At 36.2% G+C, this 25,157-nt stretch overlaps 2 protein-coding genes, 1 long non-coding RNA gene and 1 other non-coding gene across 5 annotated transcripts; 2 read left to right on the top strand and 2 right to left on the bottom strand.

Annotated features, from left to right (window-relative positions):
* Positions 1-10,180: 10,180 nt before the first annotated feature.
* LOC118348382 lies at positions 10,181-10,267 on the bottom strand. The gene has a single exon (XR_004801473.1). It is a non-coding gene; the product is annotated as a small nucleolar RNA Z102/R77 (small nucleolar RNA).
* Positions 10,268-12,593: 2,326 nt separating this feature from the next.
* LOC109009337 lies at positions 12,594-15,275 on the top strand. Its single transcript, XR_004801362.1, has 3 exons — positions 12,594-13,114; positions 14,598-14,754; positions 14,832-15,275. It is a non-coding gene; the product is annotated as an uncharacterized LOC109009337 (long non-coding RNA).
* Positions 15,276-15,335: 60 nt separating this feature from the next.
* LOC108982967 (protein FAR1-RELATED SEQUENCE 5-like) lies at positions 15,336-20,220 on the bottom strand. Of its 2 annotated transcripts, XM_035689552.1 has the most exons (8): positions 19,622-20,220; positions 18,958-19,075; positions 18,740-18,877; positions 18,438-18,656; positions 17,413-18,367; positions 16,187-16,470; positions 15,898-16,107; positions 15,336-15,806 (listed from the first exon to the last, which is right to left on the bottom strand). In XM_035689552.1, exons 2-8 carry the CDS (start codon positions 19,051-19,053, stop codon positions 15,786-15,788), a joined length of 1,923 nt encoding a protein of 640 aa, XP_035545445.1. In that variant the 5' UTR covers positions 19,054-19,075; positions 19,622-20,220; the 3' UTR covers positions 15,336-15,785. The 2 variants fall into 2 exon arrangements, with proteins under 2 accessions (XP_035545445.1, XP_018810009.2); XM_018954464.2 differs by having other exon boundaries at positions 16,187-18,367.
* An 82-nt stretch (positions 20,221-20,302) lies between these two features.
* On the top strand, positions 20,303-24,711 carry LOC108982339 (4-coumarate--CoA ligase-like 7). Its single transcript, XM_035689879.1, has 6 exons — positions 20,303-21,407; positions 21,649-21,838; positions 22,991-23,136; positions 23,379-23,446; positions 23,577-23,679; positions 24,478-24,711. Exons 1-6 carry the CDS (start codon positions 20,400-20,402, stop codon positions 24,589-24,591), a joined length of 1,629 nt encoding a protein of 542 aa, XP_035545772.1. The 5' UTR covers positions 20,303-20,399; the 3' UTR covers positions 24,592-24,711.
* The last annotated feature ends 446 nt before the right edge of the window (positions 24,712-25,157 follow it).

Genomic DNA, 25,157 nt, shown 5'->3' with positions numbered 1-25,157 from the left:
TCTTAAAAATTGGAATACAGTTTATCATGTTTCTTCTTATTTCAATAATATATTTCAGAATATAATTCCTAATATTGTTGCAAAATTATTATTTGATTCTAATTTGTAATTCTTTACTGAATTTTTTTTTTTTTTTTTGCCAAATGTACATCTTTTATGAAATTGGATAGTTTTGTAAGTTCACTTGTGCTGCTTATGAATTTTATCATGATGTTATGAACATATTTGTAGAAATAACTCTTTGTATCTCCATATGGGAAGCTGGAAAATTTGATCGTTGGATGCTCCTTAGTCCTCTATTGATATTCATATTTTGTAATTTAGATAGTTTTTGTAATAAATAGCTTTAGTAAATTTTTTATATTAGTTTTTGTACAGATTTAACTTGTATTATGTTGAAAAGAATACCAATAGCAATTATCTCCCCCAGTATGGAATGTTGTAGCAGGCAAGCAAACATAAAAAAAAAAAAAAGGAACCTGACCCGAATGGTACAGGTCGGGCCGGGTTGGTTTGGCGCGTTATCCCGAGTCCTAAACCGATTGGTTCTCATCGGGTTGCAGGCCTAGTAGTGATATCCAACCACCACCTAGATCATACCAATCACATTTAAATACATATGTAATATTCCCTCTACGGTATTTCAGTCTGATAACGTAACAGCCTGTTAGAAATTCAATGGTAGAATTTCTATACGCTTTAGGAATCTAGTGGAAACTCCGTAAATTTTCACGAAACGACCAATTGCGTAGATTTTAATCTATTAGCATAGTCAGTGTTACCGCTCACTATAGTGTCAGAAGGGAGATTTTATTCATTTGAGATAGTTATAAGTGTTAGCATGTGATATATTTTGTGCCATTAGACTCAAAGGAATATTTAGGATTTTGTGATGCAATAATCTAATTTTCAATTTTTGGATGAAATGCTTGTTCGAAAGTGCATTTTGTTTATTTCTAGGCATTTTGGGGTTGAATTTCGATAAACAAATTACACAGTTAGTTCCATACGTATATTTAGGATTTTTTAGTGCAAAAGTTTTTGTTCACTTTACCGAAAGTGAATAGTAACCTCAATAGTAGTACCTAGTGCAGTATTTTCAAAATCACAATATAAAATGTCCAAATAAGGTTAGAAAATTTTTATTTGAACACTTGGCAATATCTTAGCCACCCTCGGTGAATATTATTTGACACTTGCCACCAAGAGGACTCATGCGATGGTTTGTGAAGGAAATCAAGGTGTGAGATCATGTCACCTAAGCAAAACCCTATTTCATCCAACCATCCAAATTATGTCAAACCAAAGAAGATTTCAACCCTAGTGAAACCCTAAATACTAAGAATCCAATTGAAAATCTAAAAAGTCTGGTTAAAACCAAAACCCTAAACGGTTTCTCCAAACCCTAAAGTTGGCCTCCAAACACTATTTGATCTGATTTTTAGTATTTTGTTTAATCACATAATTAAATCACTTCCACATTCTATTGATTCTTCAAATTCATGTTATGACATCATTATCCAATCCTTTAAACTTTGAAAATTTGATTAGGTCAAGAAAGATTGGATTTGGGTTTGATAACATCTCAAATTCTAGCCAAACTATCTTTAAACCCAAAATGAAGCCCACTTGCTTAAGGCCATTAAGGCACATGAACTTTGGCCACATTGGCAAAGTTTCTTAAGAAATTCCCAACCGCCCATGGCAGACCATCCACTACTCTTAACAGCCCCAAAGTCTTGCATGATGTGAAGGCCAAAGGCCACCTCACCACCACCCTTCTCTTGAAAGTTTCCTTACCTGAAAACCACTCACTATTTGCACATTTTTGTGACCTAATCACTATACCTCACGATGTTATACAAGGTCATACCTCCCTTTTCAGAAGTACTTGATGCGTGTAGATCACCACTTCCCCCACTTCACCACTTTTAGCTCCCATTCTTAGAAATAAACCCTTAGAAGTTCTCTCGGGCAAATTCCAAAAGATTTTTGTGTGCCATTTTTGGAACCTCTGTAAGTGTCTTCTTATAATTATTCCTGCATAAAAAATTTTATCTTTCAGTCTAGGTTTTCTGGGTATTTCGTTTGTTTAATTTCATGGTCGTTTGAATGGTCAAAAGTTTTTTTAACCTTAGAAAAGTCGTTTTGGGTGATAATCTCGATAGTGTGTTGTATTTTGGAGTTGCTAATGGACAAATCTTGGTCTGAAATTTTTATGGAGTATTTTAAACATGTTTATATGAATGTTTGTTGGAGATTAGTTGTATGATCAAAGCTTTTGATGAAATATTTTCTTAGATCTAGAAACTTAGAAACTGGAAGAGGAAAAATAGTTTATGTTTTAAGAAAGTTTGAGTTTTTTGTAGTTTAATCTTACTCTAATGACTTTGATATTTTTGTTTAATGATCCTAACACTTTTATCTACATGTTAGGATACTATTTTGTAGACTTTTGGCATTGGTTTCAAAGATGTGAATTTTTATGCAAGAGATTATTCAGTTGGGTCAAAAGTTTGATGTTTTTAGTTAGATCCACGTTTTGAATTATTTTTAGCCATGTGATTTTAAGTTTAATAATTGGATCTACTTTAGGACACATTTGTAAACCATATGATGTTTTGGTTTGAATATATCACAATAGAATGCCTTGGATCAAGCGTTTGATCAAAGATAGTTGGGAAAGAAATTCTATTTTTGGTTAAGGGTAGGAAGCCGAGTGCTTCATGTGCTATTTTGTGATTTTTGGTGAGTTTTATGTGTTGATTCAAAGCATGTTAGTTTGAATGTGTTATGAACATGTTAGAAGAAAGTTTTGGATATTTGGAGTTCCTGAAAATGTTTTGAAATAGGTCATGCCTTGAGATTAAAAGAGTTGTATTTTAGTCAAAAAGTTTGAATCTTTTTATTAAAGAGTTTTGTGATTATGTGAAGTATAATTTTATCGGATGTTTTAAGCATATTTTTAAACTTAGGATATGAGGATCTTTGTTACAATATTTCGGTTAGATCATGAGTTTTGGAGTTGGATAAAATTGCAACAAAAATTAAAGAAAAATGGTCTTTGATAGTTTTCGGCCCTATGGTGTCTCATAGTTGTGTTTGGTTTTAATTTTTTCTAAGTTGATATTTGAGTTTAGGACAAATCTCATGTAAGATTTTGGTATTTTTGGAGTTAGGATGTGAAATCGTTAAGTTAGGTGTAAAATGATCGTTTTCCCACATGTAGAGGGTAAAATATTAATTTTACTCTAAATTAGCATTTTTTTTTTTCATATTTCTTACTGTTAGTGATTAGGTTTTTAACTTTTAGAATCCATACTTACAATTTCTCATGTTTCATGCTTAATCCCCGTTACGGGACGATAACTGGAAGTTAGCTTCTAACTTATTGTCAGATTACTATGTATGTGTGATAGGTAAGTGGACTACAATTTATATACTTATGTTATCCTATACAGCATGCTATGCCATGCCACTACTTGTATGACTGTTACCCATATTATATTCTGTCATGAAATATTTATACGTCATATATATATTCTGTCATGTAATATTTATCTGTTACACAATATACTTTGTCACTTAATGTTATGTTATATGTTATGCTTTGTCACATAATTATTTGTTTGCTATACATTATATCATGTCACTTAATGTTATCTGTTATATGTTATGACATGTCATGTAATATCTATCTGTTACATGTTATGCCATGTTACATACTGTTTATCTGTTTCATGTTACGTCTTGTCATACATCTCATGTACATGTCACATTACGTTACTTTAAGTCATCTATCCTTTCATTTTATGTCACGTTTTGTCTCGAGTTCAGAGTGTGTCTCACAAACATAATTTTCTCAGTCAATCATGTCTGGGATCTCATGACGTACGCTATGATTGTCTGAGTATCTCCATTTATAATTCGCGCGAGGTACTTCCGGCATAATCATTTTAATAGTTAGAATACATTTACTCAAAATACTCTTGACGTAACTTTGATTGTCAAAATATTACTAGGTACTCTTGACGTAGTCATTCTGATTGTTAGGATATCTCATTTAAAATACTCATGGCGTAATCATTTTGATTGTCTGAGTATCTCTGATGGAATATATTAGGCGGAATCATTCTGATTGTTCACTATTTTTGACAAAACAACTGGCATCAGAATTTATTTTAGTTTCTTGATCAATTCATTTCAGCTTCATGTTCAGTTTCAAGTTCAGTTTAGTTTGAGTTCTTGTTATTTAACGATCAGTTTCATGTCATGCTAGTTCTTGTTTAGTTCACGTTCAGCTTTATGTCATGTTAAGTTCATGTCAATTCAATTCTTCTCATGTTAGTTCATGTCAGGTAGAGTTTCAAGTTCAGTTCATGCTCTATTTAAGTCATGTCAACTCATGTCATGTTCTATGTCAAGTCACGTCAAGCTTATTTATTATCATGTATGCATTCATGCTTTTATTGTTATGCATGCATCTTTGACCTGTATGTTAAGTTATTTGTTAATTTGTTAAAATTTATAATAAAATCTCACTATGGTAGTTCCAACTACCCCTGGAATGGTAGACCATGTGTCAGGACCAAAAGGAGCACTAGAGGTCGGCTGACTGGAGACGGTCGGTTAGACGTCAACGGCACAACTTGGAGCTCATAGCCTCAATGCTCTGATTTATCGTTAGTATTATGACATCCTTGACTGAGTTGTGCGAGCTATTTAATGGATTATCCTAGTAGTTGCTTTAGTTCCTACTTGTATTTATGGAGCTCGGTCTCTAGTACCCTTATGATTGATTATATAGCTTTTGGACTCATGATGTAATCAAGAAGGTCTACCCTTTAATATTTATGTATTATGTTTTATGTATTTGAGATATCTTTAGTTTGGTGTATACTCAAGAAAAAAATTATCCATTGTAAATATTACATACTGTTAGATGTATGCTAGGTGGTGCATTGCATCCTTAATTGTCATGAATGGGGGCAAGTAACCTTATGTTGCATGTCCTGATACTTCAAATTCCAAGCAAAATTTGGGGGAGTCACAGATAATGTCACGTATGACACCATAGTAGTCAATATCCTCTGTTCCATGACTTCACTTGCTGGAAAAGAGATTCTCATCAAGGCTGTTATCCAAGCCATCCCAACATACAGCATGAGAGTATTCAAGATTCTCAAAAATATTTTTATGGAGCTCAATAGATTAATGCAGCAATATTGGTGGCGTCAAAAAGTTGAAGAAAAGATTATTCATTGGTGTTCTTGGGGAAAGATGAGACAAGCTAAAGTAAATGGCGGGCTTGGATTTAGAGATCTTGAGCAGTTTAATCTAGTTATGCTAGCCAAATAAGGATGGAGGCTGACTCATAACTCCTCTTCTCTAGTTGCAAATGTCCTCTCAACAAAGTACTTTCTTGATGGCAATTTCTTAAAGGTTGGTCTTAACAGAAACCCTTCTCTCATTTGGAGAAGTATTATGGCTGCTAGGCCTTTATTTGAGGAGGGCTTATTTTGGCGTGTTGGGAATGGCTGTAGTACTAAAATATGACATGACAAGTGGCTGACATGCCCAACATCTTTTAAAGTTCAAAGTCCAATGAAAAATCTTGAACCAGAGGTAATTGTGGATACGCTTAGTGATCCAGTTACAAGTTCATGGAAGATGGAGCTAATCAATGAAACTTTATCTAAAAAAGAAGCTGCCACTATTATTTGAATTCCTATTAGTCTTTGCAACAGTTTTGACAAGATATCTTAGAGGTGTACAATAAATGACATCTTCTTTGTGTGAAGTGCTTACAACTTGCAACTCGAGATCCAACAGAGGGCTCAGGGCCAACCCTCAAACCCTGTTGGACAAAAGGAAAGATGTAATAGATTGTGGAAGTTGCCAGTTCCTAATGCTGAGAAGCTTTTCTTATGGAAAGCTTGTAATAATGAACTGCATACAAATGCTAATTTGCTTAAAAAGAAGGTTGTAGCAAACTCTAGTTGCCCTATTTATTTTTAGAATGAAGAAAGTCACACTTTATGGGAATGTGAATCAGTGAGAGATGTATGGAGCCAATGTTCAATCCAGCTACAGAAGAGAAGCATCAGGCAACAAACTTTTAAAGAGCTTATGATCAAAATGCTTGATGAATTGGATGAGGAGGTATTGGTAGAGATGGCTATGGTGGCTTGGAGAATTTGGAAGAGAAGAAATGAGGTTGTCTTTCAGCAATATTTCATTAGTTCTAACTCTTTATTGAAACAGACCACACAAAAATTGGAGGAATTAAGGCTGCTGCACCATAAGAGCCCTGATATCCCATCGATAGAGTCAACAACTTTGGTCCAGTGGGAAGCTCCCCCCAGCAGTTATTATAAGATCAATATGAGGATGACACATTCGCCCTACCTATACAGTATCTTCTCTCTCTTTTTTGTGGGTTTTTTGGTAGTTTCGATAACTGAATATTTTTAATTTTTAAAATTTGTTAAAAAAAATACTGAAATTTATTTTATATTGGATATTGTATAAGAGTTTCTTTTTAGATAAAAGTCCTCACCATTGGGTCTTTATCAATGTTTTAGTTTTCGTTTCATTCCGGTCGAAACGACCAGAATTTACCGTACTGGTATTGTAACCAGCATGATGAAGGTGGATATTTGGTTTCGGATTAAATTCTGGCCGTTCCCACCGGATTCCGGTGTTTCGGCCAAAATGTTCATTCCGGTCCGAAATGCTATAACAGAAAATTTTTAGCCTTTTTCATTCATTTTTCGTGCAACAGTCTCGGAACTGATGAAACAATAGCAACTTTTTGCATGATTTTCTCTCAGTCTGCTGTGGAAATGAAGAAAAAGGCAATGACCTGCAACGGAACTCGATGCTCTTTTTGTGCTGGGGGTTAGTCGTTGTTTTTATAAGAAGAGTCTCTTTGTTCTTTAGGGAAATGCTATGCATCTGCCCCACACCGGCACACACTTCACATCACTTTTTTTTTTTTTTTTTTTTTTTACACTCAATAGGTTGAGTGTGTGCCGGTGTGGGGCAGATGCATATATTTTTCCTGTTCTTTATACGGAGGAAGTGAAAAATGATCTCAAGGTTTGTAGAGTCAACATAAAAACCATAGCTTTTTAGTTTTTAAATATGTATATTTTTAAGACTTATATTTAAAATTATTTTTGAGTTTTTTATGCATATATATTTTGAAAACTTGTATTGATATTATTTTATAATATAATGTTTTTCTATATATATATATATATATAAATTTATATAACAATTATTTCGAAACGGTATATCAAAACATATCGATACTAAAATATTCTGTTCCAGTACCTCAAACGAAATTCGAAACTTTGGTCTTTATTAGATTTTTCTATGATAAAAGGTAAAGTTTGTTTAAATAATATTTTAAATGTGAACGTAAAAATTGTATTAGATTTTATGAAAGTTATTTTGATTTTTATACTTTTCTTTTGTAACAAAATCAAGAAAAAAAAATTCAATTAAAAATTATTTAAATTGGACGAGAAAATAATTTTTTTGAAACAAAAGAAGATTCTTAAAAAACATTTATCTCCTTTAAACCTTTTGTCAATGTAGGTCTTGAAAGGTTTTAACACATTTTTCACAAGTAATTTGATGATGGAAATGATCAAAAAATTTACACAATCTCTTACTATTCACACAACCTCCACACATCACTTTTTTTTTTTTAATTTTTATTATTTTTTTCTTTTATCAAAATTTTAATATATGAATAATGAATAGAAAAATTGAATTAATTTTAAAAAAATAAACTCAAAAAAAATTTTAAAAAAATATTAAAAAATTTTAAAATTTTAAAAAAATGTGATGTGTGAAGGATGAAAGGTTGTGTAGCATTGCTAAGAAATGATACCCAATTAAAAACAAATATTATGACAAGGCAGAAAAGGAGATAAATTTCTTGAGAGAGAGAGAGATGGGTAATTATAATTGTAAGATGTCATGATCATATAGATGTTAATAATATATTGTATAATAATATTATAAAATGAAGATATTTTATAAAAATATTTTTTATTTAAAATATAATTATATAAAATATTATAAAAAATATTGTGTACAAATTATTTTCTTAACGAAGCAATATCAGTCGCTATCAAACTAGCGTAAGATGATGCGAGCAGTTCCATGATTTCCTTCTCCTTGAAATCATTGATTGCTTCTTTTTATTCTTTCATCGATAATTTTTATAAAATATCTACTTTACCCTGATAATTTGGAAAGTGACATAAAACTGTCCTCCAAAACCAATGAGCAACAATCATAGTTTGACAAATCATTCGGTGCAAAAGCAATTAACATAATAGGAGTATAAGAAAAATGATATTTGTGATTTTTTTTTTTTTGTGATAAAAATAAATTTATTTTAATTAAAAATAGTCATTTTGCTAGAAATAACTGATCGCAAATAAGTAGTTTTTTTTTATAGTGATATTACAAATTTAGAAAACCAAGTTGATATGCTTAAAAAAAAAAAAGATGAGAGAAAAATGGTCATGGGTCGTGCATTACAAATTTAAAAGACATGCTAAAATTAAAATTCTAGCAATATAAATTTTCTAGTATCCAAGTGAATTCACAATTCAGTCATTGGTAAGTAAAAAGACAGAAAAATACAACTAGCTTCCATTTCGATAACCACGAAATAAATCTTGATATCAAAAACTTTAAAGCATTAGTATTGGATTCATTAAATTTATCTTTAAATTTTGATGAAAAGTACATGTTCTTCATATATCTAAAACTTCCTTACCCATAACTCCATATTGAATTAGCTATTGAAGTCATCAAAATAATAATATAATATTATTTTTTTAATTATAATATTTTATTTTATTTTCATATTTTATAATTATATTAATCATATGTTAATTAATAATTTAATTTAATTCATACATTATTATTACAAGATAGTTAGAGATTAAATGTGAATAAAAAGGGCCATTGGAGATTAAAAGTGAATAAAAAATAGATTTGATGAGTAAACAGTAACTCTTCAAATTTAAAGAAACCTATAAATTTACTATAACTCAAAGTTTTACATTTAAATCTTTGGCTAATCTAATGCAGCTATCTTTTGATGAAATTCATCATATTTTACATTTGGTTAGGCTTTTGATGAAGTTAATACCAATTCTCTTAGACGCCTGCCTATTTATTGATCAAGGAGGATAGAACCCTCCTGTACCAACTTCAATTCATATTAAGATAAACTCGATCAGCTGCTTAATGGGGCATACTTGTAGCTAGTGTTAGAAGATTAAACATTGTTTTCCACTTTTTCTAATAACATACCAATGGGTCATATATACCACGAGTTAAGATCTATTTGATCAGAACGACCAAATCACTCTAACGAACAATAATTAGCACAACAACAACGTTAGAAACTAGAACTTTGTTTTCTTGATAACATACTAATGAACATTAGGATTAGGGCTGTGCTCTGACTCCGACGAAGTCGGAGTTGTCGTTTTTGACCTCTGACTCCGACTAGAGTCGGAGCTAAATTGTCCCTCAGACTCCGACTCCGGAGTCCCACTCTGATCAGAGGTCGGAGCTTTGACCTCCGATAGGAACTCCGACTTTCGAGCAGAACTCTGAACGGCGCTCAAGCGGAACCCATACAGATAGGTTCGCTCGAAGTGCGCTCGAGCGGAATCCATACAGAGAGATTCGCTCATATTGCGCTCGACTCAGTGCTCGAGTGGAACCCATACAGAGAGGTTCGCTCAAAGTGCGCTCGACGTGGCGCTCGAGCAGAACTTTTCCAGAGAGGTTCGCTCGATGTGCGCTCGACTCAGTGCTCGAGTGGAACCCATGTAGAAAGGTTCGCTCGAAGTGCGCTCGATGTGGCGCTCGAGCAGAACTCTTCTAGAGAGGTTCGCTCGACTTGCGCTCGACATCTCGCTCGATCCAATGTTCAAAACGACATCGTTTTACAACTGGGTTTTTGTTTTTAAAAAAAATCGGAGTCAAAGTTGGAGTCGAAGCTCCTTGGAGCTCCGTCTCCGATTATCTATTCGGAGTTACTCCGAATTCCGATAACTCCGACTCTGTCGGGCTCGGAATCGGAGCGGATGTCTGGCAGAATCGGAAATTTTAGAATTTTGCACAGTCCTAATTAGGATAGTGATAAGATAGAACTAATACTTAGGGATGCCATCATCATGACAATCAAGCGGCCGATAGGGAAACATCGATCTTCTATTCATTATGTCATTCTCCAACACCAACAGATCGAAAATAAATTAGAAAAATACACTTTATAAGAAAATCGTTACCCTAAAGAGGGAGTATTTATAGGGAGATTTGTAGGAGATTATTGATGTAATTTATGGTAGAAGATTATTGTAAGAGTCCAAAATTTTAATTTATAGGAAATCGTTACCCTAGAGAGGGAGTATTTATAGAGAGATTTGTAATTTATTGTGGAAGATTATTGTAGGAGTCCAAATCTACAATTTATAGGGACGACGAAAAGCTGAGATCCTCTACTCAAGGGAAGATGACAACTAGGAACAGGAAGAGAAGAGAGAGGTTCGGGCAATACGAGAGAAATACGAGGTAAATAGTATTTTTTTAATAAAATATTCATTTGGTCTATGAATAGTACTATGCCAAATATGACTGGTGAGAGAAAATTATTGTACCTCAAAATTAGCGGTGTAATCAGTCCAATAAGGTAGGGCTCGGTTCGAAAATTTTGGCCTACCCTTTGTTTTGAACCGTCTGGACCGATTACTCTTAAGGATCGGACCGTACCGTTAGCTATCGGTTCGGTCGGTCCGATTCAGTCCATATGATCTAAAATCATTTTTTTCCTCTTTTCTTTTTTTGTTAAATAAATTAATACAAATATTAAAATCAAAACTAAGTGAGCTCTTTAATGTGGATTATGTAACTAACTCATTAAAAAAATATTAATTATATTTATATTTATGATATTAATAGTTACTAACTTAGTACTTTAGTATTTATAATGGTCTATATTAAAATTCTAACATTATATATATGGTTAATGATATTAAACAATTTAATTGCCCATAGATTATTTATGCTTACTTGCAACTTAGGCATCTTAAAAAAAATACATAATTACTTTAATTAGTTGTAGATAGTAGAGTATGTATTTAAATGTAATAATAAATATTATCATATGATTTATCATGTGATATATTAGTCAATTGATAGCATATATTATTGTATATTTTATATGATCAATGATGATAGATTACATAATTAACCTATTCAATTACTTTATAAAATAATATATTATATATTTTTAAAAATATTTAAAAAATTTATATATAAGTGATTCGGTCGGTTTCGATCCGGTTTGGTAAAAGAAAACCACACACCAGTAGGGGTGTGCAAAATTCCGAAAATTCCAACTCCGTCCGACTTCCGCTCCTACGAATCAGAATTCGGAGTCGGAATTCGGAGTAGCTCCGAATATCTATTCGGAGTCGGAGTCGGAGTCGGAGCTCCAAGAAGCTCCGATTCCGACTCCGAAATTTTTTTTTACTGTACACTTGCGCTCGAGCGAGGTGTCGAGCGCAAGTCGAGCACACGTTGTATTGAACATTGGCTCGATCGACATGTCGAGCGGAAGTCGAGCGAACCTCTCTAGAAGAGTTCTGCTCGAGCGACAGGTCGAGCGGAAGTCGAGCGAACCTCTTCCAGAGAGGTTCGCTCGAGCGAAAGTCGAGCGGAAGTCGAGCGAACCTCTCTGAAAGAGTTTCGCTCGAGCGCTACGTCGAGCGCACGTCGAGCTCCGATCTTATGTCGGAGCTCCTATAGGAGGTCGGAACTCCGACCTCCGATCGGAGTCGGACTCCGACTCCGACTCCAATTCGGAGTCGGAGTCGGAGCTCCAATTTGGCTCCGACTCTTGTCGGAGTCGGAGGTCGGAAACGAGCACTCCGACTCCGTCGGAGTCGGAGCCCAGCCCTACACACCAGGATCGAAAATCAAATTTTGGAGACAACATAGACCGAGACCAAGACCGAGGAGGGGTGAGTTCAGTTTTGTCCGGTGCAGTAGCTTTTCGGTCCGGACCGAAAAAATTTCACCCATACTCAAAATTATAAAATTATGCATTTGACTAATATAATACATTCATTTTTTAGACAAATGACGTAAATATATGGCTATGATTTGCCATACTCCTTTCTCAGAACTTCTAAACGCCTTTTATGATTGTAGGATATATGCGATACAAAGTTTGGCGAAAATTGCCACTCTCCTTTGAGCACTTGATCATTATCAACTTGCGATTCAATCAATTTGAAGTATGTGGAGAACAATGTCATTGCTTTGTGTTTTATTTATTATTTATGATTTAGTCGTTAAAATTGAGCGATTTATTAATTGTTGCCCTCTTACATAGCAAATTTAGAAGATTTATAGGTATCTATTTAAAGATTTATATGGCAGATTAAGAAATATATATTTAGGTATCCATTAATTGTTATTTATATGTTGTCCAATGGAAAAGCTATATTTAAAATAAAATCATCCAAATCTTTACATTAGAGTAGGAGATACAAGAGAAAGTCTTTATGCAGTCCCAAGTCAGAGGACTGGGCGCGCACGCCCAACGTGGCAAAAACGCCCCGTTTTATTAACTTGTGCTTACGACGTCGTCTGGCTTGATGGACGGACGCCTTCCTCTTCGAAGCGAGACCTCTTTGATCCGAGACCTCTTCGAAGCGAGACCTAACCTCTGCCCAGACTCTGCCCAGAAGAGGTTGCCGAGAACTCTAATTTCACTCCGTCCTCGAACGAGTTGATATTTGCCGAGAACTCTAATTTCACTCCGTCCTCAAACGAGTTGATTTCTTCCTCCTCGAGACCGATGCTTTGCCCAGAAGAGTAGCCCTAACTTCACTCCGTCGGTGGTGGAGATTCGCGTCGCGTTGCCGAGAACTCTAATAAATTCGAAGTCCCAGCCCTAACGTCGTGGTGAACGTCGTGGTGCGAGGTGGTGGAGGAGTTGATTCCGCCGAAAAGAGTAATTTTTGAGCCCAGCCCTAACTTCACTCCGTCTGAGCCCTAATAGGTTGATTTATCCCAATTTTTTTATTGCAATGATTCCCTGTTTTTTTTTTTTTGTTAGAAATTAAGGCATTTGGTAGGTAGGCATTTGGTAATTGGTGGTAATGTTTCTCTGTTTTTGTTAGAAATTAAGGCATTTGGTAGGCAATATTTCTCTGTTTGAGTTCGTATTTGAAATTAAGGTTATGTTGGTAATTCTGGAAATTAAGGCATCTTCAAAGTACATCTTCATACACGTTGTTGTTGGTAATTGTGGAAATTAAGGCATCTTCGAAGTACATCTTTATAGTTTGTTGTTGTTGGAAATTCTGTTAGTTGTTGTTGGAATGTCGTGGTGTTATTTGCTGCTGCAGTCCAATTGTTTGAGAAAATGTGTGAGAGGGACTCAGTGACTCAGTGACTCAGTTTCATGCAATGTAATAAGACTACAATGAATGGAATGACCCATTGGCATCTGTGTTGCTCATGCAAATATAGGAGAGAAATGGAGATCCTGTAGGGAAAACTTACTTCATCAATTTTAAATAATCATTTGCTGAATCAAAAACCTCAACATCAAATTGTCCCTCAGGGCCCTGGAAACTAGTTACACCTACTGTAGAGATATCCACCTATATGCATATTTTGAAATGACAGATAATAACATGATAACTGAAACTACGTATAACAGTCTAATAACAACATCACAAGGGGAGTAAAAAGGAAACTCGGGCAGCATAGGAAGCAAGAAATACATCAGGTAGATTTTCTGCATTGAAGTACTCCTTTATTGTTTTTGTGTTCTCATAGATCTTATCGGTGATTCCCTCTGGAGCAGGTCCACCATTTTCCATATTATACTTGATCCCAAAATCCTGCAATCAAACAAGAGAATGAGTAGAGTCAATACATAACTGAAGTTTCAAAAGGAGCATCCAAATAGAAAAGAAAAAAAGAAAAAAAAGGAACATTTTTAATGTTCATTTAACATATACAAATGTTCATTCTTAATCTAATTTGACTTTCTGCATGTACCATAGTTTGCTCTTCCAATATATATGTTTAATGCATCAATGTTTAGTAAATGCATATTGCTTAGTATATAGTTCAGTTCTAAGGATTGTATGACAATTCTCTTGACTTCAGCATTTTCTAAGAATATGCTATTCCACGAAGACAGATGATAATATAACTCACCCAATGAAATCTGAGGATTTTGACCTTTGGTCACACAACCCACAGAGAAGGGTAACAAGAGTGAGAGATAGAAGATTTGAGTCAAACACATAGTGATACACATGCTAAAAGGGGAATGCATCACATATAACAGGTGGAGTTAATTGAGACACTCAAGATGATAGTGAGCAAAAATAATATTTATATAAATTAATAGCCCAGAGATGGGCAATAATTCAGCTTGAGTGTTTGTGTTTGATATTTTACTAATAGTATAATTCACCACTATACTAATATTTTACTTGTTTCATGGGTGTTTGTGTTTAATAAAGTGCAATGTCGTCATCTCAGTCATCATCTTCCTTGGGTGATCGTTATTTGAGAAATGCTCCAATATGTTTATGTGGGTCGATTGCACGTCTCAAAATCTCGAACACTTCGAGAAATCCAAGAAGACCTTTTTTCACTTGTCCAAAGTACAATAAAGAGGTCATCACTTAATCTCCTACATTGTTGAAGTGATCTTTCTTTTTTTTACATTGATTTTTACAAGTTATTTGCTGCAGGGAAAACCATACTGCAACTACTTTATATGGGCAGATTTTGAACAACGAAATGAAAGTCCCTTTGCTAGGGAAAGAGAACTCCAGCAAAAAGAGGAAGAAGTCGAAAAAAGAGAGGAAGAAGTCGAAAAAAGAGAGGAAGAAGTCCAAAGGAGAGAGAATGAACTCCAACATGCACGCATGCTACTTTGCGTGTATTGGGCATTGACAATACTAATCTCATGTTGTTTGCTACGATCAACGACAATTGAAGATTAAGTTTGTGTTAGAGACTTTTTGGATGTTGTCAACTTGTTGTGTTCTAGTGTAGCCAGACTGGTTACTTGTAAACCTTCTGCATTAATATGCAGTCTTTTGTGCGAAGTTGTAATATGCAGTTTCTATTTCCAACTGTACCAGACTTATGTTGCAATCAATATTACGTATTTTCCATCAAATTTGTTGCTGTAATAGTGCAATAATAAATTGTGAAACTTAAATATATGTCACAACAGGTGCATTAAATTGTGAAGAACTTAAATATATGACATTCTTCATTAAAAGCAAAGAACATTGTGTATGAAAATAAATGTCACAACAGGTATTTCAGTAACCAGAAATACAAAGTGTTGTCATCAAATGTAGCCATGGCTAATGCCAAATACAAAAAAGGTCCACAAATACAAAGTGTGACCACAAACAACGAGTACAAAAATTTCAATAGCGACCAATAACAGCTACATTCAAAATGCCAACCAGCTACATAAAATGCCAACAGCTCCACAAATGCTAACCAGCTCCACAAAATGCCAACAGCTACACAAATGCCAACCAGCTACACAAATGCCAACCAGCTCCACAAAATGCCAACAGCTCCACAAATGCCAACCAGCTACACAAATGCCAAACAAATGTATAAAATGCCAACAGCTCCACAGGCATAAAATTCTTGTCACTATCATTATACACTGATTAAAATTAACCATGTTGAAGATCCACCTGCAATCAGATTAATGAAAATAGATTTAGAAATCACTTAAAAATTGTCATACCATAGTACACAAATTTATATACACGAACTATTACATACCTGGCTAATGACACTTTGTTGTGTGCCAGGAAATACGACCTCATCTGTTGTTGCTGCTTGAACGCCACTTGTGTTCAAGATCTCATCTGTTACTGCTTGAACGCCACTTGTGATCAAGACCTCATCTGTTGTTACTGCAACGCCACTTGTACTGAAGACCTCATCTGTTGTTGGAGCGCCACTCGAGACCTCATCCTGAAGTTCAGGTGCCTACATTTTAACCATACATAATTAAATTATATTTTTTTATGGAATAACTCTACATAAGTATAACAAACAAATTAAATACATTTTTTCTCTTTCTCTTTGCACCGGTCTCGGACTGTTTACGTTTAGTTTGTTGCTTCCTCATAACCTTCTCTACTGTAGGTGCCAGTCTCTTTGATGGAGGCCTCCCCTTACCTCTAACAATGCGAGGACTTAACACTTTTTTTGAACTTCCCATTTCAACATCATTAACCTCAGTACCAACATTCACAATTACAGGCTGCGCCTTGGTTTTTGTGTAACTCAAATTCATAGCCAACAACTTCTGTGTCATATCCATTGAAAAATGATCACTCTCAGCTGCATTTGTAGCAACTTCGTAGCACAGCTTAATCAAATTAGTATACCTTCCAGCAGCTGGTTTATTACTCAAATCATCATAACTGCTTCGAATCAGAGAATACCTACGCTTAATGTCCTTTCGCCACCTGTCCATAATGTACTTTGAAGGCACTGATTGAACATCTTTTACTGAGAAAATAGCAAGAATGTGCCTGCATAAAATGCCTCTCATCTGAAATAGTCCACACATGCACTTTGCCTCACACTCCTCTTCATTAAAGTATGCTTGGTATGTAACTCTTTTAATATACCCTTCAACTTGCAACTGGTCATTAACTTGATATGTCGAAATTGCCCCTTCCGTCTTGATGAGAATACAATGAGAATAAATAATCCCCATTACCTCAGACTGCACTTCTTTAAATTTAGAATTAGTATACAATTCTTGAAATTGCTTCTCCATGGGTAAATGGGTTATACATGGGATTGTGCAGTTAAATGAGTGAAAGTCCGCTGCCATCTCATTCTCTCCTCTCTTTCTCAATGCATTGTCAAACTGATCAACGAACTCTTTTAACGTTGTCCCCGAATGCACAAAACCATCAAAAAATGCATTAATGCTCTCACTTCTTTGAGTTGTGCTCATTCCAGCCCAAAATGTATCTTTAAGATATACAGGAACCCAATGCATCCTCTCACTATATAGACTTTGAAGCCATACATTCTCATGCAAATTATACGTATCAAGGAACACCTCCCAAGACTTCTCAAACTCTTCAGAAGTTTGGCAATCATAAACACATTTGTGTAATGCGCTCTTCAATCCATCATTATATTTAGAATGGGAACCCAACTTCTCTGGTAGTTTTCGCATAATGTGCCATAAACAATACCTGTGTCGGGTCTTCGGAAAGACTATTGCTATGGCATTTTTCATGGCCCTATCCTGGTCAGTGATGATAGCATTTGGTGCTCTCTTATCCATACATTTCAACCAAGTCTCAAATAACCAAACAAATGTATCAGTATCTTCACTTGAAATCAAACCTGCTCCAAAAAGTATTGATTGTCCATGATGGTTAACACCTACGAAAGGGGCGAATGGCATGCCATATCTATTTGTTAGGTATGTTGTGTCAAATGTCACAACATCCCCAAAATAGCCATATGCTGATCTACTACGTGCATCCGCCCAAAAAACATTCTTTAATCTTCCCTCGTCGTCTAAATCCATCAAGGAATAGAACCCATCATTCTTATACTGCATTCTCTCAAAGTAGCCACGGAGTGCATCAGCACCTCCTTTACCAAGCCTAAGATGTCGGGCCTTATCAATATAATTCCGCGCATCCTTCTCAACAAATGGAAGATTATCATATCCACCTACCTCGACAACCAACGAGTTGAAACTTTTAGCCATACTTATTCCTGCCTTATCGTTGATATCTAGTTGTCTTTTCACGGAAGCGTCGATAGCACGATTACATCTAAAAAACCTTGCCTTCCTTGGACTCAACCCATGGTTGTGTGCATTATCAACGGTAGTTATACGCAACACTCCATCAAGCACGATTGCATTAATCTTAGCCTTACAATCCGTCTTCGTTGTCGGCCGTGGTTTAGAAACATTCGAGGTACGGTTCCTTGCCTTACCACCACGAGCACAACCAAGTGTTAAATACCTAACACTCCCATCGTCTTCCCTTTTACTTCTTTGGGTCATTACACCAAACCCAATCTGTTTTCCATATTTCTTATAGAAGTCTAAAAGCTCATGCTCAGTTTTAAATGACATCCCCGGCCTCGGCTCTATAACACCATCATCGTCATTTCCATGGCTGCTCGATGGTACTTCCTCAACTATCGATGGTACCTCCTCAACCATTGATGGTACTTCCTCAACCATTGGATTATCAAACTCCTGCATTAACCCATAACACATATCAGGATAAGGAATGTATAAACTCAATTTCAATATATAAAGTGTATACCTGCTCTTGTTCAATGTCCTCGTCTCCGACATTTGAACTATCCTCATAAGTATTGCTTTCAGAAGAAAATAATGATCGCCTGGTAGACGAGGAGGGTTCTGGCCTAGTAGACGAGGAGGGTTCTGTCATGTCCTTTGAATTACTTGAACATCCCGGATAGGGAATTGGAGGAGCATAAGGATAGGCAATTGGTGGTCTAAACGGTACTCCCGTTGGAAGCTGGATTTTTCAATAAATAAACATAAATGTCCTTCACAAAGTGGATTTAAATATAGAAACTTCCAAATCATAAAGTTTATCACCTCGTTTCTCCATGAATAAGGGTCGGCATTTGGACGAGGAGCAAACGGTGGGAAAAATGTAGGTGGCATCATCCCATGATACCCATGCATATAGCTGTTATATGCTGACCAATCTGGATAAAATGGTCTTGGTATTTCCTAAAACAATGGCATAAAATGACTTATCACCAAATTATAAATGACACCGATAACATGGCTTTTGGATGGGAAAAGAATACCTGTGTCATTGCAGTAGAGCTGGCAGGCCTTGTAGCACTGCTGGTAGGCCTTGTGGCACTGCCGGTAGGCCTTGTGCTTTCTTCCCCTTTCTCCATCGAATTGTCTACCAAAATGGACCTACACATTCAGCCAATTCAAGATAAAAAATTAACAGTAAAGAGAATCATAGCCTATTCCTAAATATATAGTGCTGAACATGTTTAATAATCTGGTAATAACAATGGGTAGGAACACTCAGAGTCACAAAAAGCAATCCACCAATCACAACTAAAACTTATTCTTCATCTACACAGTCCCAAGAAAACACAAACAAACTATCAAACACATGCTGCTCCTCCACCTCTGGCATCTACACATGCTGCTCCTCTAATTTTTTTTTGTGGATAAATCAACAATATCAAACATTGCCTAAGGAAAAATAAAATTTACATTGAAATCTAAATTTTTTTTGCTAACTGTTTTTTTTTTTTTTGCTTTGCCAAATAATGACCTTGAAATCTAAATTCAGATGAATCTAACTAGTTCCTTCAGAAGAGAACGCCATTCTTACTTATCATCAGGCAACAAGGATTAATTGATGAAGTTAATATTACAGGAACCCAAAGCTAGTACATGCATATGGATTATTAAAGCCGAAACTGAAGAAACTAGGTAGAGGCAAACCGATTAGCACAGCACCGGTGGTGGAGGAGTTGAGTACGACGGCGGTGGTGAGGGAAATTAGCACGACGGCGGTGGTGGAGGAGAAAAAAAATTCTGGGTCGCGCGAGCTCGTGGAGGAGAAAAAAATTTTTGGCTCGCGCGGGCTCCTAGCGGCAAACAGATTTGCTCGGTAGCCTCGATCCTTGTTACCGGCTGATGTTGGTGGAGGAGTTGAACATGACGGCAGTGGTGGAGGAGATTAGCACTACGCTGGTGGTGGAGGAGACAAAAAAATTGGGTCGCGCGCGGGGCTCCTAGCGGCAAAACGATTTTCGTTAAGCAGTGGGTGGGGGAGGACGTTACCGGCTGATGGTGGTGGAGGAGATGAACACAACGCCGGTGGTGGAGGTCAGTGAAAACAATGCCAGAGGTGGAGGAACTTTCTGGGTCGCGCGGGATGAATAGTAGCGGCAAAGTGAATTCTGATTTTGAATTCCTTCCATTGTCTTCGTCAAAGGCTCAAAGCAGAGGAGGTTAATTTCGTCTTTCGACCAAGCTGATATGGACAAACGACAAACAACTGCGTACGCGGGGACTGCTTAAGGGGACTGTACGTAGTATATCTCGAGATACAATATGTGACACGACCCGTGAAAGGTCACTGCCTGCGTCAACCTCTACGTTTCTGCGTCAACCTCTACGTTTCTGCGTCACCTCGCTTATTTTTCACGCTTAAATCCAAACGTTCTCGCGAAACAAACGCCCGGTATTTCCCACTCTCTCACTCAAGCAAACAATCATGACAAAATCCTACGATCCAAAGACCCAAACCTACTCATCTCCACGACCGCCCATCGACTTCCCCACCAATCCCAACCTCTCCCTCACCTCCTTCCTCTTCCAATCCTCTTTCCCACACAGCCTTGCTCTCATCGACGCTGATAATGGTAAGTCAATTACATTCCACCAGCTCAAACTCCATGTCTGCAAGCTCGCCCATGCTTTGCTCCGGCTCAACATTCGCAAAAATGACGTCGTCCTCGTCGTCGCCCCCAACTCAATCGACTTCCCCGTTTGCTTCCTCGCGATAGTCGCTCTCGGTGCTATCGCTTCAACCTGTAATCCTTCTTACACTGTTGCGGAACTCTCAAAGCAAGTCACAGATTGTAACCCCAAGCTCATCATCACCGTTCCTGAACTATGGCACAAAATCGAAAAATTCAATTTGCCATCGATAATGATACCTTCCTCGAATTCCACTAGTATTACGAATATGACTACTTCAAAAATTTGGTATTACTCTGAGTTGATAAAATCTAATCGAGCTTGTGATTTTCCGGCTACAAATGTCACGCAGAGCGATATAGCAGTCCTTCTGTATTCATCCGGCACGACCGGGACAAGCAAGGGAGTGATTCTAACGCATCAGAACATCATCGCAACGTCGCTAATGGTGACGGCCGATCAGGACCGATACGGCGACCCAAAGAACGTGTTTCTGTGTTTTCTGCCGATGTTTCATGTGTTTGGCCTCGTGGTTGTCACGTATGCACAGCTTCGGAGAGGGAACACAGTGGTTTCGATGGGAAAGTTTGAATTTGAGAAGATGCTGGGGGCGGTGGAGAAGTATAGGGTGACTTATCTGTCCGTTGTTCCGCCTGTGATGATTGTACTGGCAAAGCGGAATGCTGTGCTGAAGAAGTTCGATTTGTCATCATTGAAGCGGATTGGGTCAGGTGCGGCTCCTTTGGGAATAGATGTGATGGAGGAGTGCGCGAAAAATCTCCCTCACGCTGCAATTACTCAGGTAACTTTGATATAAGGTTTTAGATATTATCAAGTCAAAAACTTTAATTTGATATATCATCTTTGTCAGTGTTTGCATACATTTCGCAGCAATTGTTTCATACTTTTCACGGCCTTGTTTTGAGGTTGTCTTTGGTAAATAGAGCTCTAAATTATGTACTCTTTAATTTTTTTTTTTTGTAATAGTTTGTAGCAAGAAAGCTTAATCTAGATTTGAATTGCCTCATGTCCTATTCTGGCAGGGATATGGTATGACAGAATCATGCGGACTCATTTCATCGGAAAATCCAAGGGAAGAATCCTGCCTTTCTGGTTCAGCGGGAACACTTGCTCCGGGAGTTGAATCCCAAATAATTAGCACTGATACTTTAAAGCCTCTTCCACCTAATCAATTGGGTGAAATATGGCTTCGAGGACCTAATATGATGAAAGGTTGAGTTTTGGTTAACTATTTTTGATATGGTTTATCCCTTCTGACAGAGTATATCCTCATTTCTAATCTAAGATTCCTTACATCTCTATTTTTTCTTCCCTAAGGAAGCAACATCTAGCAGACTGTTATGCCACTGATTTAGGCACCTTTTCTGGCGTTAAAACGGTCAAGCCTGCTCATAATGGCGTTTCAAGATAGGACAGCATTAAACACATTAGTCAAATGGTTCATTATGGGATTCGCTAAGTGATTTGCCAGATTAGGTGGTTTTAAATATTATCATCGTTTCAGAGAGTTATTGGCCTCAGACTGATTACATAATGTGTATGTATGTATGTTCACTGCTATGAGCATAGCACTTCATATGTTTCCTAGTCATTTAAAGTGAAATCAGGGTTTAACCACAGATTCTATACACTTACCTTGACACCTATGGATTAGAGTTACTTGACTAGCCATCTTAATGCAGGATTCAAGTGATTGAACCCTATCTTTACATCCTAATTAACTCTAGTTAAAAAGGTCGGTGTTATTACTACCAAACCAAAAAGGGTCAATCATTGGTATTGGAGTTGTGGTCAGACTGTGGGAAGGGTCAGTTCTTAGCTGCTTGAGATTCAATTGACCATTACTGTTTGATCCTTTGCTGGCTGAAGCTATTGGTGCACTACATGCCTCTATGTTTGGTCTGGATTTAGGATTGCAGAACATCATCCTTGAGGGGGACTCGTTACAGGTGGTCAAGGACTTATCAAGAGACTCTACAAATTTGGCAAGTCATGGAATGGTGATCAACAATATCAAGCATAAGTTACAGATGTTCTCAAACTGGTCTACACATCATGTTCCCAGAAATGCAAATAGTGTTGTTGCTCATGCCTTGGCAAGATCTGCATTACTCATTTCTGATGTAATTGTAGAAATGGAAGAAAAGTCCTTGTTTGTTTCTTTGATCTGAGATTATTGAGGAATAAAATTGTTTTCCTTTCAAAAAAAAAGAAAAGGTAAATAACTAAATAAACAAACTAATCAATGAAGAAAAAACATTCTTTGATCTTGCTTATTAAGTTATATTTGTTTTAGTACTGATCTTTGTCTTGCACATTAAATATTGCCAGTATGGTTCATGCAATATCAGAAAATCCTTTCAGGTTATTTCAACAATCCGGAAGCCACAAAACTAACTATAGATGGGCAAGGATGGCTACACACTGGAGATCTTGGATATTTTAATGAAGAGGGACAATTATTTGTGGTAGATCGAATTAAAGAGCTCATTAAGTGTGATGCTTTCCAGGTAATTTAATCATTTATAGATCTGGTGTCACGTATTTTAAATAGTGCCTGATCAAGATTAGTTGATTTGCAGCATTAGCACAGATCGATCTTGCTGTCAATGTTACAGTACTACTAATAATTTTTCTTATCTGATTAGTTTGGAAACCCTTTGGTTGTTAAACTAAAAATGGCACACTTTGTCCTATTAAATTTAAGTGTGGTAAGAAACAAAGTTTTATATATGTATATGACTGTTGTTAGGTGTCACCGGCAGAGATTGAAGGCTTGCTGCTTTCTCACCCTGAAATATCAGACGCCGTTGTGATCCCGTAAGTAGGAGAATAAAAACGTGTTTAGTACTTTTTCCATGCTTTGTTAGCATTTAATACAGATCCATTTATTTAATTGCCTTAGATTTGAAACATCGCATGAGATTTGTATGTGAATTTCAACTTGTAGATTTCCAGACCCTAAATCTGGTGAAGTCCCAGTTGCATATGTTGTCCGCTCTCCAAACAGCTTGTTGACAGAAGAAGATGTTCAGAAATTTATCGGAAAGCAGGTAGGAGAGTTTGAAAAGCATCTCACTGTAAAAAAAAAAACACGACTTCTTTGTTGTTTGGTTGATTTCATCAAGTAAAAAAGTCCGTAACGTTTGGGAATATATCAATTTCAGTAATGGCAGAATAAGTAATTCTACATAAAGTGTGGAGTGCACAAGTGCCGTACAGTTGCTTTGAAAATAAGTAGACTCTACTTTTAAAAAAATAATTTCTTTTCATACGGGTTCTATATTTATTCACTTTTTTTCAAAATAACTGCACGGCGCTTGCGTACTTACAACTGCAACTATCATTTCTCAAATAAACATACCTCTTTATTGGGTCATCATTTGTTAAGAAATGCTAGATACAAGCCTCAAATAGATAAATTCCATACAAATCTTTTGTAAAAAAGTAGATTCTACTAATAAAGAATAGTTTTTTTACACTTTTTTAAAGTAGGGTCCACTTTTTATAAAGACTTGTATAAGACTTGTCTATTTAAGACGTACAAATCAGTTCTCTTATTTTGTGAGATGCTCAACACCATTCCGGCATTCCTTAAAAAAGTGAAATATTCTGTTGATTTAGAATGTAGGCTTTCATGCTTCTGGCCAGCCATTTTGTCTAGATTATAAAAGTTAGATGTCCCAATAACGTATATGCGATATTTGGCTTTTTATTATGAACTCTGTACAGTTGGTACAGGGTGATAAATCTTTGTCACCTATGCATATGCATGCACAATATTAAGAGCTCATGAAGATGCTCAGGCATGTATTTGCTCAAATTTTGATCAGTTTCTTTGGCTTCCTCAGGTCGCACCATTTAAAAGATTACGGGCGGTAACTTTTGTAAAAAGTGTCCCAAAGTCAGCTTCGGGGAAGATTTTGAGGAGGGTGCTCATAGACAAAGTCCGATCGAAGATATAGAGAATGATATTGACACAGACATGTGACAAAATTGCCAACAGATTCTAAATAAAGATCATATCAGTATATGTGACTCGGTTCGGTAGTATATTCAAATTTTCAAGCGTTAGATGATATAAACTCAAATCTCTTTCCAATCTAGTTGGCTCTTGTTGTGGAGCTTAGGCTGTGTTTGGTTTATGGATCTAACTCAACTCATCTCAAACCAATCATTTATAAGACTCACTGCTTTTTCAATTTTCCATAAAAAAAATTAAGTTCATCTTAACCTACTTCATATATTTCAACCTAAAAAGACAATCATCTCAATCATATCAGAATTTTGAAGCTCCAAACAAACCATCGATTCATTTAGTTTCCCAACCCAAAGCATTATAAATGTTAATGCTTACTAGCTGTAAGGACACCTAAGCTATATATACAAGTTAACACTTTACAATGACTAGCCAACGTTGTGCTTGGAATCTCTTAATATCATTATATAACCCACAAGAACTTTAACTGCTCAGGTAATGTAGAATCTCACCTATCACCCTCATAAATATGAGGTATTAGACTTTCCCTTC

The sequence above is a fragment of the Juglans regia genome, chromosome 4, assembly GCF_001411555.2.
Source record: "Juglans regia cultivar Chandler chromosome 4, Walnut 2.0, whole genome shotgun sequence".
NCBI lineage: Eukaryota > Viridiplantae > Streptophyta > Magnoliopsida > Fagales > Juglandaceae > Juglans > Juglans regia.
This window is presented reverse-complemented; position numbering and strand designations above follow the sequence as displayed.

Coding starts and splice junctions, on each gene's coding strand:
- LOC108982967 (XM_018954464.2), bottom strand. CDS start 19,053: ATGGAGAAAGGGGAAGAAAGCACAAGGCCTACCGGCAGTGCCACAAGG. Junction 18,878..18,957: donor GCTCTACTGCAATGACACAG/GTATTCTTTTCC, acceptor CCATTGTTTTAG/GAAATACCAAGACCATTTTA. Junction 16,108..16,186: donor CAAAGAGAAAGAGAAAAAAT/GTATTTAATTTG, acceptor GTTAAAATGTAG/GCACCTGAACTTCAGGATGA.
- LOC108982339 (XM_035689879.1), top strand. CDS start 20,400: ATGACAAAATCCTACGATCCAAAGACCCAAACCTACTCATCTCCACGA. Junction 21,839..22,990: donor AGGACCTAATATGATGAAAG/GTTGAGTTTTGG, acceptor AAATCCTTTCAG/GTTATTTCAACAATCCGGAA. Junction 23,680..24,477: donor AGAAATTTATCGGAAAGCAG/GTAGGAGAGTTT, acceptor TGGCTTCCTCAG/GTCGCACCATTTAAAAGATT.